This window comes from Anomaloglossus baeobatrachus, chromosome 7, assembly GCF_048569485.1.
Source record: "Anomaloglossus baeobatrachus isolate aAnoBae1 chromosome 7, aAnoBae1.hap1, whole genome shotgun sequence".
NCBI lineage: Eukaryota > Metazoa > Chordata > Amphibia > Anura > Aromobatidae > Anomaloglossus > Anomaloglossus baeobatrachus.
The window spans coordinates 45,342,337-45,356,833 of record NC_134359.1 but is presented as its reverse complement, the minus strand read 5'-3'; the positions used below and the strand labels follow the sequence as shown (position 1 = coordinate 45,356,833).

The 14,497-nt window shown below is 43.7% G+C and overlaps 1 protein-coding gene across 2 annotated transcripts in view; it reads right to left on the bottom strand.

Moving 5' to 3' along the window:
• Positions 1-14,497, bottom strand: part of SLC4A10 (solute carrier family 4 member 10) — a 312,704-nt gene that overhangs the window by 83,933 nt on the left and 214,274 nt on the right. For both annotated transcript variants that reach the window (XM_075317262.1, XM_075317263.1), the window contains exons 8-10: positions 10,018-10,175; positions 7,672-7,759; positions 167-313 (exon numbers count right to left, since the gene is read on the bottom strand). In XM_075317262.1, the coding sequence (XP_075173377.1) occupies positions 167-313; positions 7,672-7,759; positions 10,018-10,175 (393 nt within the window). The remainder of the gene's footprint in view (positions 1-166; positions 314-7,671; positions 7,760-10,017; positions 10,176-14,497) is intronic.

Genomic DNA, 14,497 nt, shown 5'->3' with positions numbered 1-14,497 from the left:
TACGATCGATTGTGAAATTGCACAATCGGTCGTACCGTGTAAAGCAGCCTTTAGGGTTTTATATGGTAATAGTTGTTAAATATTTGTTATAAAAATAATAATTTGTTTCTTGATTGATCTAATGCTTGGAAAGAAATGGGGATGAGAAGAGACCGGTGTAACTCACTTGTGACGGGACATTTTTTGGTGGTTCAATACGAATCGATGGATCCCATTCTCCTGGAGGAAGAACTGTAACTTGGTCCAGAAATTCATCTATTCCAGAGACCAAATCATTACGATCTTTAGCTTTGTATGCAACATCATGAAATACCTGTTATAGAAAACAGAAAAGGCCGCATTTACAATCAGGATGACCGGATAGCAAAAAAAAAAAACAATCATCAACAATATTAGTAGTTAGCAATGGCTTTGTAATCACCTGGCATCTCACCGGCAGGGTTCATATAAATTGGGGGATCAATGGGTGTAGGCCTTGTCACAGGCTACTCCAGTAGCTGACCATAAACTCCAGTACTGGACTATGGTTGTCGTTACCCATTAGGGCACAACATTAGCAAATTACGTACAGTGAACAACTTAATATTCAGGTTCCTTGGTTAATCATGATTGGGATCTTACATAAAGCCAGATGGAAGACATTGCCAGTCAGAAGACACCTACCTAGAGTTGAGCAAAAAGTTTCTCAATGCGAACTTCCTTGGCTAACACTCGCATACGGGCATCCTTGCCTCTATTTTTGGTTGCAATGCCTCTCATTGTGAGGCCTAGTGGCCTAGTAATCACAAGAGGAGCCAGGATTTCAGCATTTGAGCGTCATGAGGAAGTTCACATGAAGTACTAAAGTGGATGTCGGATCAAGAGCCTGTAATTTTATTTCTTTTGCCCAATGCTACTTATTGTTTTTCTCTATAGGAATGAACCAGGTAAGTTAGGTGTAAGCTACCAACAAAGTTTTACGCAAGGTAAATTAATATGGCTGAAACATAAGCCAAAGTTCAATCAACACTCAAAAGTAGTAGGCACTAAGTCAAGTGGGTGGATGTAAAATATACTGGTGTAGCATCCGGTCCCGATGTGGCAGCCCCGCACGCTCCCGCTTCCAGGCAGCAGCAGGGGTATTGTTCTCATCACCTGCCCACAGGTTCCATGCGCCCCGTTCCTGCCCCGGGGTCTGCTGCAGCCTACTCCTGCTTCCAGGCCATACGTAGGCCTTCTGGGAGTACCCATAGAGGGTGCTCGTCACCACGCCTCCTTTCTTACAGGGCCGGCATTTGATTACCCGGAAGTGATACTTGAGGTCAGCTATCAGCCTGAAGGTATTTAAGACTACCTGAGCAATGTTACCTATTTTTAGTGTATTGCTAGGTCTCAGGTCCCCACCCGCTACTGTGTCTAGTTCTGTGTTTCGTATCCTAGTACCAGTTACTTGTTCCGTTAAGCTGTGTCTTTCCTTAGAGCCTGCTTGCTGCCAATACCTCTGTGCTGCCACGTCCGAATTACCATCTCAATGCTGCCACGTCCGAATTACCACCCCCCATGCTGCCATGTCCGAATTTACTACCTCCGTGCTGCCACATTCAAATTACTACTTCCATGCTGCCACGCCAAAATTACCACCTCCATGTTGCCACGTCTGAGTCACCATCTTCCGTATTGCCACGTCTGAGCACATCCATAGCAGACATCAGTTTCACCAGTCAGAGCCGACACCACTGGTCCTGGCTGCGGTGCATTTAGGCCTCCTGGGGCTGCGCCTGAAAATCCCTCTATAGCGGTTAGCTCTAGGTTAGCCTCTCCAGGGGAGTCTGGTGTACGGCCCAGTAGGTCCACTCACAGACGCTCGCCGCCCCTCGGCAACCGTAACAGCTGGGTATACTGCACAAGTCAAGTGGGGGAGAGGAGTAGGTCACATATGTTTTTTCATTTTTTCCCAAGGAAATGGGAACATTGGGGAAACTCTGGCATTAGGTCCATTTCTTTTCGGGCTTAAAAATCGGACAAGTGAAATACGATAAAAAAAAGGGATTGCACTTGGACAAATGTGTATATATATATATATATATATATATATATATATATATATATGGTCAGGCAGTGCTGATCTGCATTTTCTTTTAAGCTGTATATGGCATAAAAAATTTGTTAAATGCAGCGGTTTGACTCCGATATTGGTATAGTGCGAAAAAAAAAAAACCAGATGTCATAAGGACCATCAGTGTAACATCAACGTTTTACTGATACATTACAATTTTGTAAGATGGGAAACTATAAATGGTCCTGTAAAAGATTAATAGCTTCTAAGTAAAAAAAGCAGACAGCCCACGGATGACGAGGGAGAAAAAAATTGTCCCACTTTTCTGGATGAGAATGAGACGACTTTTTTATACGCCCGTTTGACCCAACATTGAGTATGAGAATGCACAGATGCTGGCCCCATTTTTCTGTTTACTATCAGGTCCCTTCACCGGCATCTCTCTCCCCTATTCAGTATAATACAGAATAGACAAGTAATTGCCACTTTACAAAATAAAGCTTGGAATATGCTGCAGATACAGAACACAATTCCCGAATTCAATGCCAAGCACTGATGTCGGCAGATTGACGAATAAGACCCTGAGTCACGAACTAAATATATCCAACCTTCTCCGGGAGAATTAGTTACAGTTTTCAGCCTCGGTATTTATGCGCCATTCTCCAGTGGATTTCGGAATATGCTGCTTGTCATTTATTATTAATGAGAATCATTCTTAACCTATTTACAGAAGCGTACATTGTATCTGCAGAATGATTCATTTTTTCCCCATTAGGAGCTGCTAAACTCGATTGTCTGTGTTCTCACATGCCCTTATGTCTGGTCATATGCAGATTTAGCAGAGCTGTGATGATTATTCAGCACATATTAAATAAGCAGAAGATACAGTTATGTCCCTTTAAGGCTTGGACTGGCCGACAGGTGAACCGGTGAATTACCTGGTGGGCCACTCTGCCAGACTGGCTCCCCCCACACCTATGCATCAGCAGTGTTTGGCACAGTGGACTTAATGCAAGAATTAATGTGGGCCCTTGACACCCCAATCCAACACTGTTTATGTTAAGGACCCAAAAATCTCATGATGGTGTCACGGGGTATTTACCAAAGGAACAGGGGCTCATTGGCTGACCCTAAGACTGGAGCCCCTGCACTGTCTTGAAGGTAGGCTCGATGGTATCCAGGTTCAAGCCCCCAGCATGACCCTGTCTCTGGTCCGAGCCCTGATGCTGCTCCCTCCCACCCAGGAAACCCAGAAACAAAAATCCCACAAATAAGCACAGACAAGGGTAAACGAAAACTTGTGCACACTGCACTCAAACACAAAGGAGGGACCGTATGTGTCCTGGGGAGTAACGCAAAAGGGGTATCAGATAAATGCATAACTGGAGAACTGACTTGTAGATCACCATAGAACTGGATAACCACAGGAACCGAGATAGCAAAAACTATATCCGGCACTCAGCCCCAGAATCCAGAAGCTTATAAAGCGTGAGTGCGGCTGGTGGTGATCAGCAGCCACCTGAGCTCCGAGCAGACGATCACAAGCCAGCAGGAATTACCTTCTGCAGTACTGGAGAACAGTGAAACCAGATCCAGCGGACACCCATGACAGGCTGAGCAACTAAGGGAACTCAGGTTGTTTGTCAGACTCTGCAGTGTGAACAGAGTCCGATGATGCCATGACACCCAGCGAGTGGGTGGAACTTGAATGCATTATAACAGCATGAAAGCAAAACCCTTGATAGACTGCAATTTCCAATATATCCACCCAGTGGTCGTATAAGGGTTGTCTCAACAAGACTATGTTTGTTCATACTATGTATTAGGATATATATAGGACATCTTAGAGCAGGATCTTCCATTCAGGATCCAATGCCGTAGGGCAGAGAGACTCTAAGGGGTACTTTGGACATCGCTACTGCGATATCGTCGGGGTCAAATCGAAAGTGACGCACATCCGGCACCAGTAACGACGTCCCAACGTGTAACCTAGATGCGCCGATAAACGATCGCAAAAGCGTCGTAAATCGGTGATCTGTGTAGTGTCGGACATTTTCATAATGTCGCACCAATAGGAGATACAGTCATATGAAAAAGTTTGGGCACTCCTATTAAAGTTAACCTTTTTTCTTTATAACAATTTGGGTTTTTGCAACAGCTATTTCAGTTTCATATATCTAATAACTGATGGACTGAGTAATATTTCTGGATTGAAATGAGGTTTATTGTACTAACAGAAAATGTGCAATCCGCATTTAAACAAAATTTGACCGGTGCAAAAGTATTGGCACCTCAACATAAAAGTGACATTAATATTTTGTAGATCCTCCTTTTGCAAAAATAACAGCCTCTAGTCGCTTCCTGTAGCTTTTAATGAGTTCCTGGATCCTGGATGAAGGTATATTTGACCATTCCTGTTTACAAAACAATTCCAGTTCAGTTAAGTTTGATGGTCGCCGAGCATGGACAGCCGCTTCACATCATCCCACAGATGTTCAATGATATCCAGGTCTGGGGACTGGGATGGTCCATTCCAGAACATTGTAATTGTTCCTCTGCATAAATGCTTGAGGAGATTTGGGGCGGTGTTTTGGATCATTGTCTTGCTGAAATATCCATCCCCTGCGTAACTTCAACCTCGTTACTGATTCTTGCACATTATTGTCAAGAATCTGCTGATACTGAGTTGAATCCATGCGACCCTCAACTTTAACAAGATTCCCAGTGACGCCATTAGCCACACAGCCCCAAACCATGATGGAACCTCCACCAAATTTTACTGTGGGTAGCAAGTGCTTTTCTTGGAATTCCGTGTTTTATTGCCTCCATGCAAAACGCCTTTTTGTATGATCAAACAACTCAATCTTTGTTTCATCAGTCCACAGGAACTTCTTCAAAAATGTAACTGGCTTGTCCAAATGTGCTTTTGCATACCTTAGGCGACTCTGTTTGTGGCGTGCTTGCAGAAACGGCTTCTTTCGCATCACTCTCCCATACAGCTTCTCCTTGTGCAACGTACGCTGTATTGTTGACCGATGCACATTGACACCATCTGCAGCAAGATGATGCTGCAGGTCTTTGGAGGTGGTCTGTGGATTGTCCTTGACTGTTCTCACCATTCTTCTTCTCTGCCTTTCTGATATTTTTCTTGGCTTGACACTTCTGGGCGTAACAAGAACTGTACCTGTGTTCTTCCATTTCCTTACTATGTTCCTCACAGTGGAAACTGACAGTTTAAATCTCTGAGACAACTTTTCGTATCCTTCCCCTGAACAACTATGTTGAATAATCTTTGTTTTCAGATCATTTGAGAGTTGTTTTGAGGAGCTTATGATGCCACTCTTCATAGGAGATTCAAATAGGAGAACAACTTGCAAGTGGCCACCTTAAATACCTTTTCTCATGATTGGATACACCTGCCTATGAAGTTCAAAGCTCAATGAGGTTACAAAACCAATTTAGAGCTTTAGTAAGTCAGTAAAAAGTAGTTAGGAGAGTTCAAATCAAGAAATTGATAAGGGTGCCTATACTTTTGCACCGGTCAAATTTTGTTTAAATGCGGATTGCACATTTTCTGTGGAAAGAGAAAAAGTCCAGCTCACCAACCGTCCTGCTGATATTATCCAGTTCCTGTGCACGGAATATGGCTAGGCAGCCGTACAATGTAGAAAAAAGCAGCAAATTTCCAGCGCCAGGAGAAGCTTAATTAAAAGTCCACTTTATTATGAAAAATAAAATAAAAAACAGCAGGTACAGCATATGTCGGATGAGTTACAGAACAACGCGTTTCGACGCTCAGGTCTTAATCATGTTCTGACATTAAATGCGACCGTCTTCCTTTTGTTGAATCTCTCCACCGTTAATAATCCTAAACACATGTGTGGGTCGTAATAGGCAACTCCCAAAGTGGTGGTGGAGAGAGATCCCACAGAATGGAAGAAAAAAGTTCAAGATATATATAAAATTGTTATAAGAGAAGCAGCATTCTCATATGATACTTATAAAATATGGATATCCACTATGGATTTGATATATACAGTCCTACATAAATATAATTCATACATATAGTTTTTAGTTTAACATGGATTTACAAAAAAATGTTTTTGTCTTTTTATTATACACATATATATGTATAAATCAAAGGACAATAAACAAACCACATTATAACTGTATGATTAAATAGAGTGGCAGAAAGCAGAATATAGGTATATTTTTGCAACAGTCAAAAAGACAAAAAATGGATGTTAATCCTATAGAGAAAGTGGGATATAGGATCCATCAGTGTAGTGATACATAAAGAGGATATATAGAAACCGCACATGGTCTGAACCAGGTTATAAGGATTTTTTGTTCACTTGTTCGTGAAGCTCTTGATCATCACTATTATAATAATTCGATCAGGGAATGTATATGTATTCTCAAATCTATAAAAGACTGCATCAGTGAATTTATAGCAAATTTATAGGTACATTTTCCCCTTATATAGCATTCAAAAAGATTTTTTTTATATATATATGTATTAGATTAATTTATTTTGATACTATTATAGTTCAATAATGCAGTATTAAATCCTGGCGGTTATTCAGGCTGTTCGGGTTTCTTGTATTGAGGGTGAGGATCCAGAAGGATTCTCTATCAAAAAGTTTCCTTCTATGATCTCCACCTGATCTGCACATTTTCTGTTAGTACAATAAACCTCATTTCAGTCCAGAAATATTACTCAGTCCATCAGTTATTAGATATATGAAACTGAAATAGCTGTTGCAAAAACCCAAATTGTTATAACGAAAAAAGGTTAACATTAATAGGGGTGCCCAAACTTTTTCATATGACTGTACGATGTTGTTCCTCGTTCCTGCGGCAGCACACATCGCTGTGTGTGAAGCTGCAGGAGCGAGGAACATCTCCTTACCTGCCTCCACCGCCAATGCGGAAGGAAGGAGGTGGGCGGGATGTTTACGTCCCACTCATCTCCGCCCCTCCGCTTCTATTGGCCGCCTGCCGTGTGACGTCGCTGTGACGCCGCATGACCCGCCCCCTTAGGAAGGAGGCGAGTCGCCGGTCAGAGCTACGTTGCAGGGCAGGTAAGTGCGTGTGAAGCTGCCGTCGCGATAATGTTCGCTATGGCAGCTATCACAAGATATCACATGTGCGACGGGGGCAGGTATTATCGCGCTCGGCATCGCTAGCATCGGCTAGCGATGTCGCAGTGTGCAAAGTGCCCCTAAATGTAGCTGGCTTTACACATGGGAAAGCTGTCGGCAAATGTGTGTTTATTAGATATCTATCTCCCTCCCCATCTCCCTCATACACACGAGTGCTTGACACATCTGGCAGCAGCCTATCTTCTTTGAAAAAAAAAAAAAATGAATATGTACACTGTCAGGATTCCTCTCTATTTCCAGTGTGAGTGGGCAGACTTTTAGAGATGAGAATCTAGTCGGCATGTTACTGCCCACCTATTCTAGAAATAGAGTGGAATCCTGACAGTGTACATATTGCACACCATCACAATTTGGCAGTCTGCAGTCACATAGAGTTGCTGCAGAAAATCTTAGTCAGTTTGAAACACTATTTCAATAACATAATCCGCACTGTGCGGTTAATAAATTCTGCAATAGTTGAATAATAATTACCTCGTCTGTCATCAGTGTAGCAATTGAGCGTCCGATCTCATGATACTGCTGTCCTTTTCCGAGTGGCCCCAGAAGAATGAATAAAAATCTGCAAAAGAATGGAAAGATTAGGGACAATTTTTTTTTTTTTTGCATTAAAGGTTTACTCCCCAAATTATCATCTGGTTTTGTAATAATGTACACATAAACCATGTTTCCCAAAAATTAAGGCAGGGTCTTATATTCATTTTTTTGTACCTCTCTAGATGCTCTAGGGCTTATTTTCAGTGGATGAGTTATATTTTCCCATTAATAACAATCCACATTTATTCTTCAACAAAAAAAAAATCTACATTTATTCAAATATAATAATATCATTACATTCTGGAATGTCAACATTTTGTGTTTCTCCTATTACTGGCTCAGATGCACATTTTCTTATCTGATCTCCTATTCTCATGGTGTAGAACCCATCCTATAGTGGTAGATAGAGACCATATTTAGAAAGGTTTAAATTACCTACTTAAATATATTATTATTCTCTGTGTACACCTGTTTATCCCAAAAAGAAAGCAGACACCGCCTAAAAGAATGGCACATACCAGACCCCAAACAATTAGAGTTGGCAGTGAATGGGCTCTCACATAGAGATCTGTGTCTCTGTCAGGTCCCATCCGTTCTACAACGGTTGGCTACCCCTGGTGACTGGAATCGGTATCACTCACGTGGAGGGATACTGGTACCCGATCTGTTTGTGAGAGCTGCAGTGCGATGCAGCTGGAATGGCGAGGAACCTGACAGCAATGCAGATCTCTGTGTGAGAGCCCATCTACCATCGTCACTTGCCAACTGTAACTGCTTGGGGTCCGGTGACTGCAATTTTTTATTTTTGGAGTGGTGGTATGTGCTTTCTTTTGGGGCTGTATACTTTGTTGTGGGGGTGTTTGTTTTCTTTGATGAGGAGTCCTGCTGTATTTTTTAACTTTTTTAGCTGCTTGGACACTTCCTTATGGAACCACAACTAGGGCTTATTTTTGGAGTAAAGCGGTCTTTACACTCTGCGATCTTGCTAGCGAGATCGCAAGCGATCTTATCCGCCCCCGTCGGTTTTGCGACACGGGCAAATCGCCGGGTGGGTGGTTCCGAGTGGGGCCATGGCACTGAGGACAGGTGAGTGTGTGTGCGCGTGTGTGTGCGCGTGTGTGTGCATGTGTGTGTGCATGTACGCGTGTGTGTACACCTGCGTGTTACAAGCGGAGTGGAGTGCGGGAGGGGGCGGAGTCAAGCGGGGAAGTGTCGGGCTCCCTGCACACGTAGCCAGGGTAAATATCGGGTAACTAGGCAAAGCACTTTGCTTGGTTACCCGATATTTACCTTGGTTACCAGCGTACACCACTTAGCACTGGCTTCTTGCACACGTAGCCAGGGTAAATATCGGGTAACTAGGCAAAGCACTTTGCTTGGTTACCCGATGTGTACCCTGGTTACGGGTGCAAGGAGCCAGAGAGAGCATGCGCAATGAAATCCTAAGGATTCCGCTGCTCAAAAAAAGATACATGCTGCGTTCCTTCCGCCTGGCGGAAGCAACGCAGCGTCGGCCAGCGGAAGCAACGCAGGTACTTTTGGCACAATCCGTCATCCATACAAGTCTATGGGAAACAGTGAATCCGTTAACGGATTACGCTGTTTTCCAAAAAGGCGGATTGTGACGGAAGGAAAAAAACACAAGTGTGAAAGTACCCTAAGGAGATGTTCATCACTCCTGCAGTGTCACACACACAGCGATGGTGTGGTGCCGCAGGAACGACGAACAACATCGCTAATAAGCAGAGAATGATTTTTTGTTTCAGGACGACCTCTCCGCGGCACACGCTGCGATCTCGTTAATGACGCCGGATGTGCATCACAAACACCGTGACACCGACGATAATTCATTAACGATATCGTAGCGTGTAAAGCCCGCTTTATGCTTATATGTTAAGCATACTTAAAACAGACCCCAAATTCTACTAGGGCTTATTTTTGGGGTAGGGCTTATTTTCAATGAAAAGGGTTATTTATTCGTTTGTGCCAATTGAGAAGGGATACCAAAGGGAAGTAATTAGAATTAATATAAATTAAAAATAAGATCAGTTAGCATTTTATTGAGCTTGTTGGTGGCTTCCAGGTAGTAACATATTTATTGATACACACAACAAAGTAAAAATAACCCGAAAAATACAATATGAAAAGGTAACCAAATATCACATATTGTAGAAGTTAGATGATATTTTTGCAAAAAGTAGCCAAAAATTAATTTATAGAAAAGTGTCATTATTATTTAATGGACATTTCAGGGACATATATAGCATATAGTACATTTAATACCTTGAAGGAATTGGGACTTCTGTAAGACCGGAAAGCAGGACAGCCGGAGAAAGACGAACGAAAGCCACAACTGCGCGGTCTAGGAATTCCAGTTCACCTACTAAGATGTTTGATGCTTCGGCTCCAGGAGGAATCTTTTTCATGAAATGCAAGTCAAACTATAATGGAAAAAAAAATATTCTAGTCTAGGTTTAAAATCTGCCATTAGCTACTACTGTTCCTGTCAAGTCAGGGATTTTAAAATGACAAACACATATGAAGATGCAGTTTTCCTATTTAAAGGGAACCTGTCACCAGTTTTTTGTCCTATAAGCTGCGGCCACCACCACCGGGCTCTTATATACAGTATTCTAACATACTGTATATAAGAGCTCAGGCCACTGGGTATAACATAAAAAACACTTTATAATACTCACCTAGAAGGTCGCTCCGGTGCACAACGGTCAGATGGGTGTCTCCGTTCTCTGGTACCGGCGTCTATGTCATACACACACTCCGAAATTGACATCTAGCACAGACGCCCTTTGATCTGCCCATGCTCAGGGTAGATCAAAGCATTGTTGTGCGGCTGAGCAGGACCTCAATGTCGGCGCGTGTGTATGATGTAGACGCATCATGCAACGCGGCTTCAGAATAAGGAAGACCAAGATGACCAAAAGGGGAGGCGCCGGTACCAGAGAACGGTGACACCCATCTGACCGTTGTGCACCGGAGCAACCTTCTAGGTGAGTATTATAAAGTGTTTTATATGTTATACCCAGCAACCTGGGCTCTTATATACAGCATGTTAGAATGATGTATATAAGAGTCCAGTGGGGGTGGCCGCAGCTTATAGGGCAAAGAACTGGTGACAGGTTCCCTTTAAGGCCCATCTTGTGCCGTGGATTTGCCACGGTTTTTGCTGCAGAATTTGTGCTGTTTTTGTTCATAACCTTCATGCAGTCCTTCCCCAGCAAAATCTATGAAAAATCCAAAATACTGTGCACACACTGCGTTTTTTTTCTCACAGGTTTTGCTGCAGAATTTCTGCAGCAAAAAGAAGCAGCATGTTACTTTTCTGCGTTTTTCACTTAAAAAAACGCAGGGACAATACCGCAGGCAAAACCACGGTAAATCTGCACCAAAAACGCACCAAATCTTGGTAAAACGGCATGCGTTTTTGGTGTGGTTTTTCCGCAGGTAGGTGCATTTTCGCTGGAGAAACAATTGGGCAGTGTGCGCACATAGACTTAAGGTCTGTGCACACTGGGTAGATGTGTGTCTTAAGCAAAATCCGCACCCTCTGGTGGAATTCCACACCTGCGGCGAAAAATTTACCCAAAAATCGGCATGCGGTTTTACTGCGTTTTATTGCGGTTTTGGTGCGGATTTGCCACGGTTGTGTCTCTGCGGTCTTTAACCATTATCAATGGCAAAACCGCAGGTACCTGCGGAAAAGAAGTGACACGCTGCTTCTTTTTGCTGCAGAAATTCTGTAGCAAAACCTGTAGGGAAAAAAAACATAGTGTGCGCACAGCATATTGGATTTCTCATAGATTTTGCTGGGGAAGGACTGCATGAACTTTATGAACAAAAAACACATCTTTTCTGTAGCAAAAACTGCGGCAAATCCGCGGCAAAAAAACGCAGTGTGCGCACAGGGCCTTAAAGTGAATCTGGCAGAGGCTTTTTCCCATGTAATCTGAGAGCAGCAGGATGTAGGGGCAAAAAACTTATTGAAGTCCCCTTCTCTAGACACAGGGTTCACCATTCATTTGGTACTCCCCCGTACCTAGCGTGACAGATATGTAACAAACTTTTTATTAGAATTATGTTTAAATAAAAAAAAGCTAATTTGTTACTTTTTTTATAGGGAAAAATAATTTTGATTCATCCCTTCCTACGATTAATTTACTTGTGTCCAGGTAGGCCCTCCCCGGATGGGCTGGCATACCCAATTTCCACAATTGAAAATCGGCACTTACAGAAAAGATTTTCCTTCTTTTCAGTGGTTTATTTATGTTTCCATAATTACATCTATACGACGCGTTTCGGCTTGCATCTGCAACCCTTTCTCAAATACTTTCTACATTTTAGAGAACGAAAACAATCAGTGATGCTGACTCGCGATAATGATGCGCACGTGACGTCATACCTGGAGATATATAATCAGCCAAGTTCAAAAGTGCAACCTTCGATGGAGGAAAGCAGACGCTACACTGACCACATACCCCAAAACACTATAAGAACGGACATCGCGAATAGCTTCTTCCATCAGCCATCTGTTTGCTTGGAGATCAGCACACATTCTGTGTTACCATTTACAAGATTAGTATCTATGCAAATTTCGCTGGCATCTCCCCAGAATTTGGGAATGCGGCACCGGAGATTTCTGTATTTTGTCAAATATTTATATATTTGGCATTCCAAGAAAATAAAACAATATACACATAAGTATAAACTCTACAAACACAATCGAATTTGTGCTTTTTATAACATTCCTCGTTTGGGGCAAAAATTGCATTCATGCATGGACTGCTTCTGTTCTTACAGTTAATTATTCATTAAAGAGGACGACCAATCACCAGAATTTGCCTATATAAGCTAAGTTGAGTGCTATACTGGCACTATCATGCTGATTCTATACATATCTTTAGTTGTGAGATCGGATGTATACTTTCTGAAATATAGGCAAGTAAAGTTTGGAGATAAAGAAGGGAATTTTGTTACTTACCGTAAATTCCTTTTCTTCTAGCTCTTATTGGGAGACCCAGACGATTGGGGTATAGCTACTGCCCTCTGGAGGCCACACAAAGCACTACATTAAAAGTGCAAGGCCCCTCCCCCTCTGGCTATACCCCCCCGTGGTATCACGGGTTCTCCAGTTTTAGTGCCAAAGCAAGAAGGAGGAAGCCATTAACTGGTTTAAACAAATTAACTCCGAATAACATCGGAGAACTGAAAAACCGTTCAACATGAACAACATGTGTACCCGCAAACAACAAAAAAACATCCCGAAGGACAACAGGGCGGGTGCTGGGTCTCCCAATAAGAGCTAGAAGAAAAGGAATTTACGGTAAGTAACAAAATTCCCTTCTTCTTCAGCGCTCTATTGGGAGACCCAGACGATTGGGACGTCCAAAAGCTGTCCCTGGGTGGGTAAATAAATACCTCATGTTAGAGCTGCAAAACAGCCCTCCCCTACGGGGGTGTCACTGCCGCCTGCAGGACTCTTCTACCTAAGCTGGCATCCGCCGAAGCATAGGTATGCACCTGATAATGCTTGGTGAAAGTGTGCAGACTGGACCAGGTAGCTGCCTGGCACACCTGTTGAGCCGAAGCCTGGTGACGTAATGCCCAGGACGCACCCACGGCTCTGGTTGAGTGGGCTTTTAGCCCTGAAGGAACCGGAAGCCCCGCAGAACGGTAGGCCTCTAGAATTGGTTCTTTGATCCATCGAGCCAGGGTGGCTTTAGAAGCCTGCAACCCCTTGCGCGGACCAGCGACAAGGACAAAAAGTGCATCGGCACGGCGTATGGGCGCCGTGCGGGAAATGTAGATTCTGAGTGCCCTCACCAGATCTAGCAAACGTAAGTCCTTTTCATACCGGTGAACCGGATGAGGACAAAACGAAGGCAAGGAGATATCCTGATTAAGATGAAAAGAGGATACGACCTTAGGAAGAAACTCCGGAATAGGGCGCAGCACAACCTTGTCCTGGTGGAACACCAGGAAGGGAGCCTTGGATGACAGAGCTGCCAGCTCAGACACTCGCCGAAGCGATGTGATCGCAACAAGAAACGCCACTTTCTGCGACAGCCGAGAAAAGGAAACTTCCTTCAGAGGCTCGAAGGGCGGCTTCTGGAGAGCAACTAGTACCCTGTTCAGATCCCATGGCTCTAACGGTCGCTTGTACGGGGGCACAATATGACAGACCCCCTGCAGGAACGTGCGCACCTTAGGAAGACGTGCTAGACGCTTCTGAAAAAACACGGATAGTGCCGAAACTTGCCCTTTAAGGGAGCTAAGCGACAAGCCCTTTTCTAACCCCGATTGCAGGAAGGAAAGAAACTTGGGTAATGCAAATGGCCAGGGAGACACTCCCTGAGTAGAGCACCAGGATAAGAAAATCTTCCACGTCCTGTGGTAGATCTTAGCAGAATTCGACTTTCTAGCTTGTCTCATTGTGGCAACCACTCCTTGAGATAATCCTGCAGATGCTAGGATCCATGACTCAATGGCCACACAGTCAGGTTCAGGGCCGCAGAATTCTGATGGAAAAACGGCCCTTGGGACAGTAAGTCTGGTCGGTCTGGCAGTGACCACGGTCGACCGATCGTGAGATGCCACAGATCCGGATACCACGACCTCCTCGGCCAGTTTGGAGCGACGAGTATGATGCGGCTGCACTCGGATCTGATCTTGCGTAGCACTCTGGGCAAGAGCGCCAGAGGCGGAAACACGTAAGGGAGCTGAAACTGCGACCAATCTTGAACCAAGG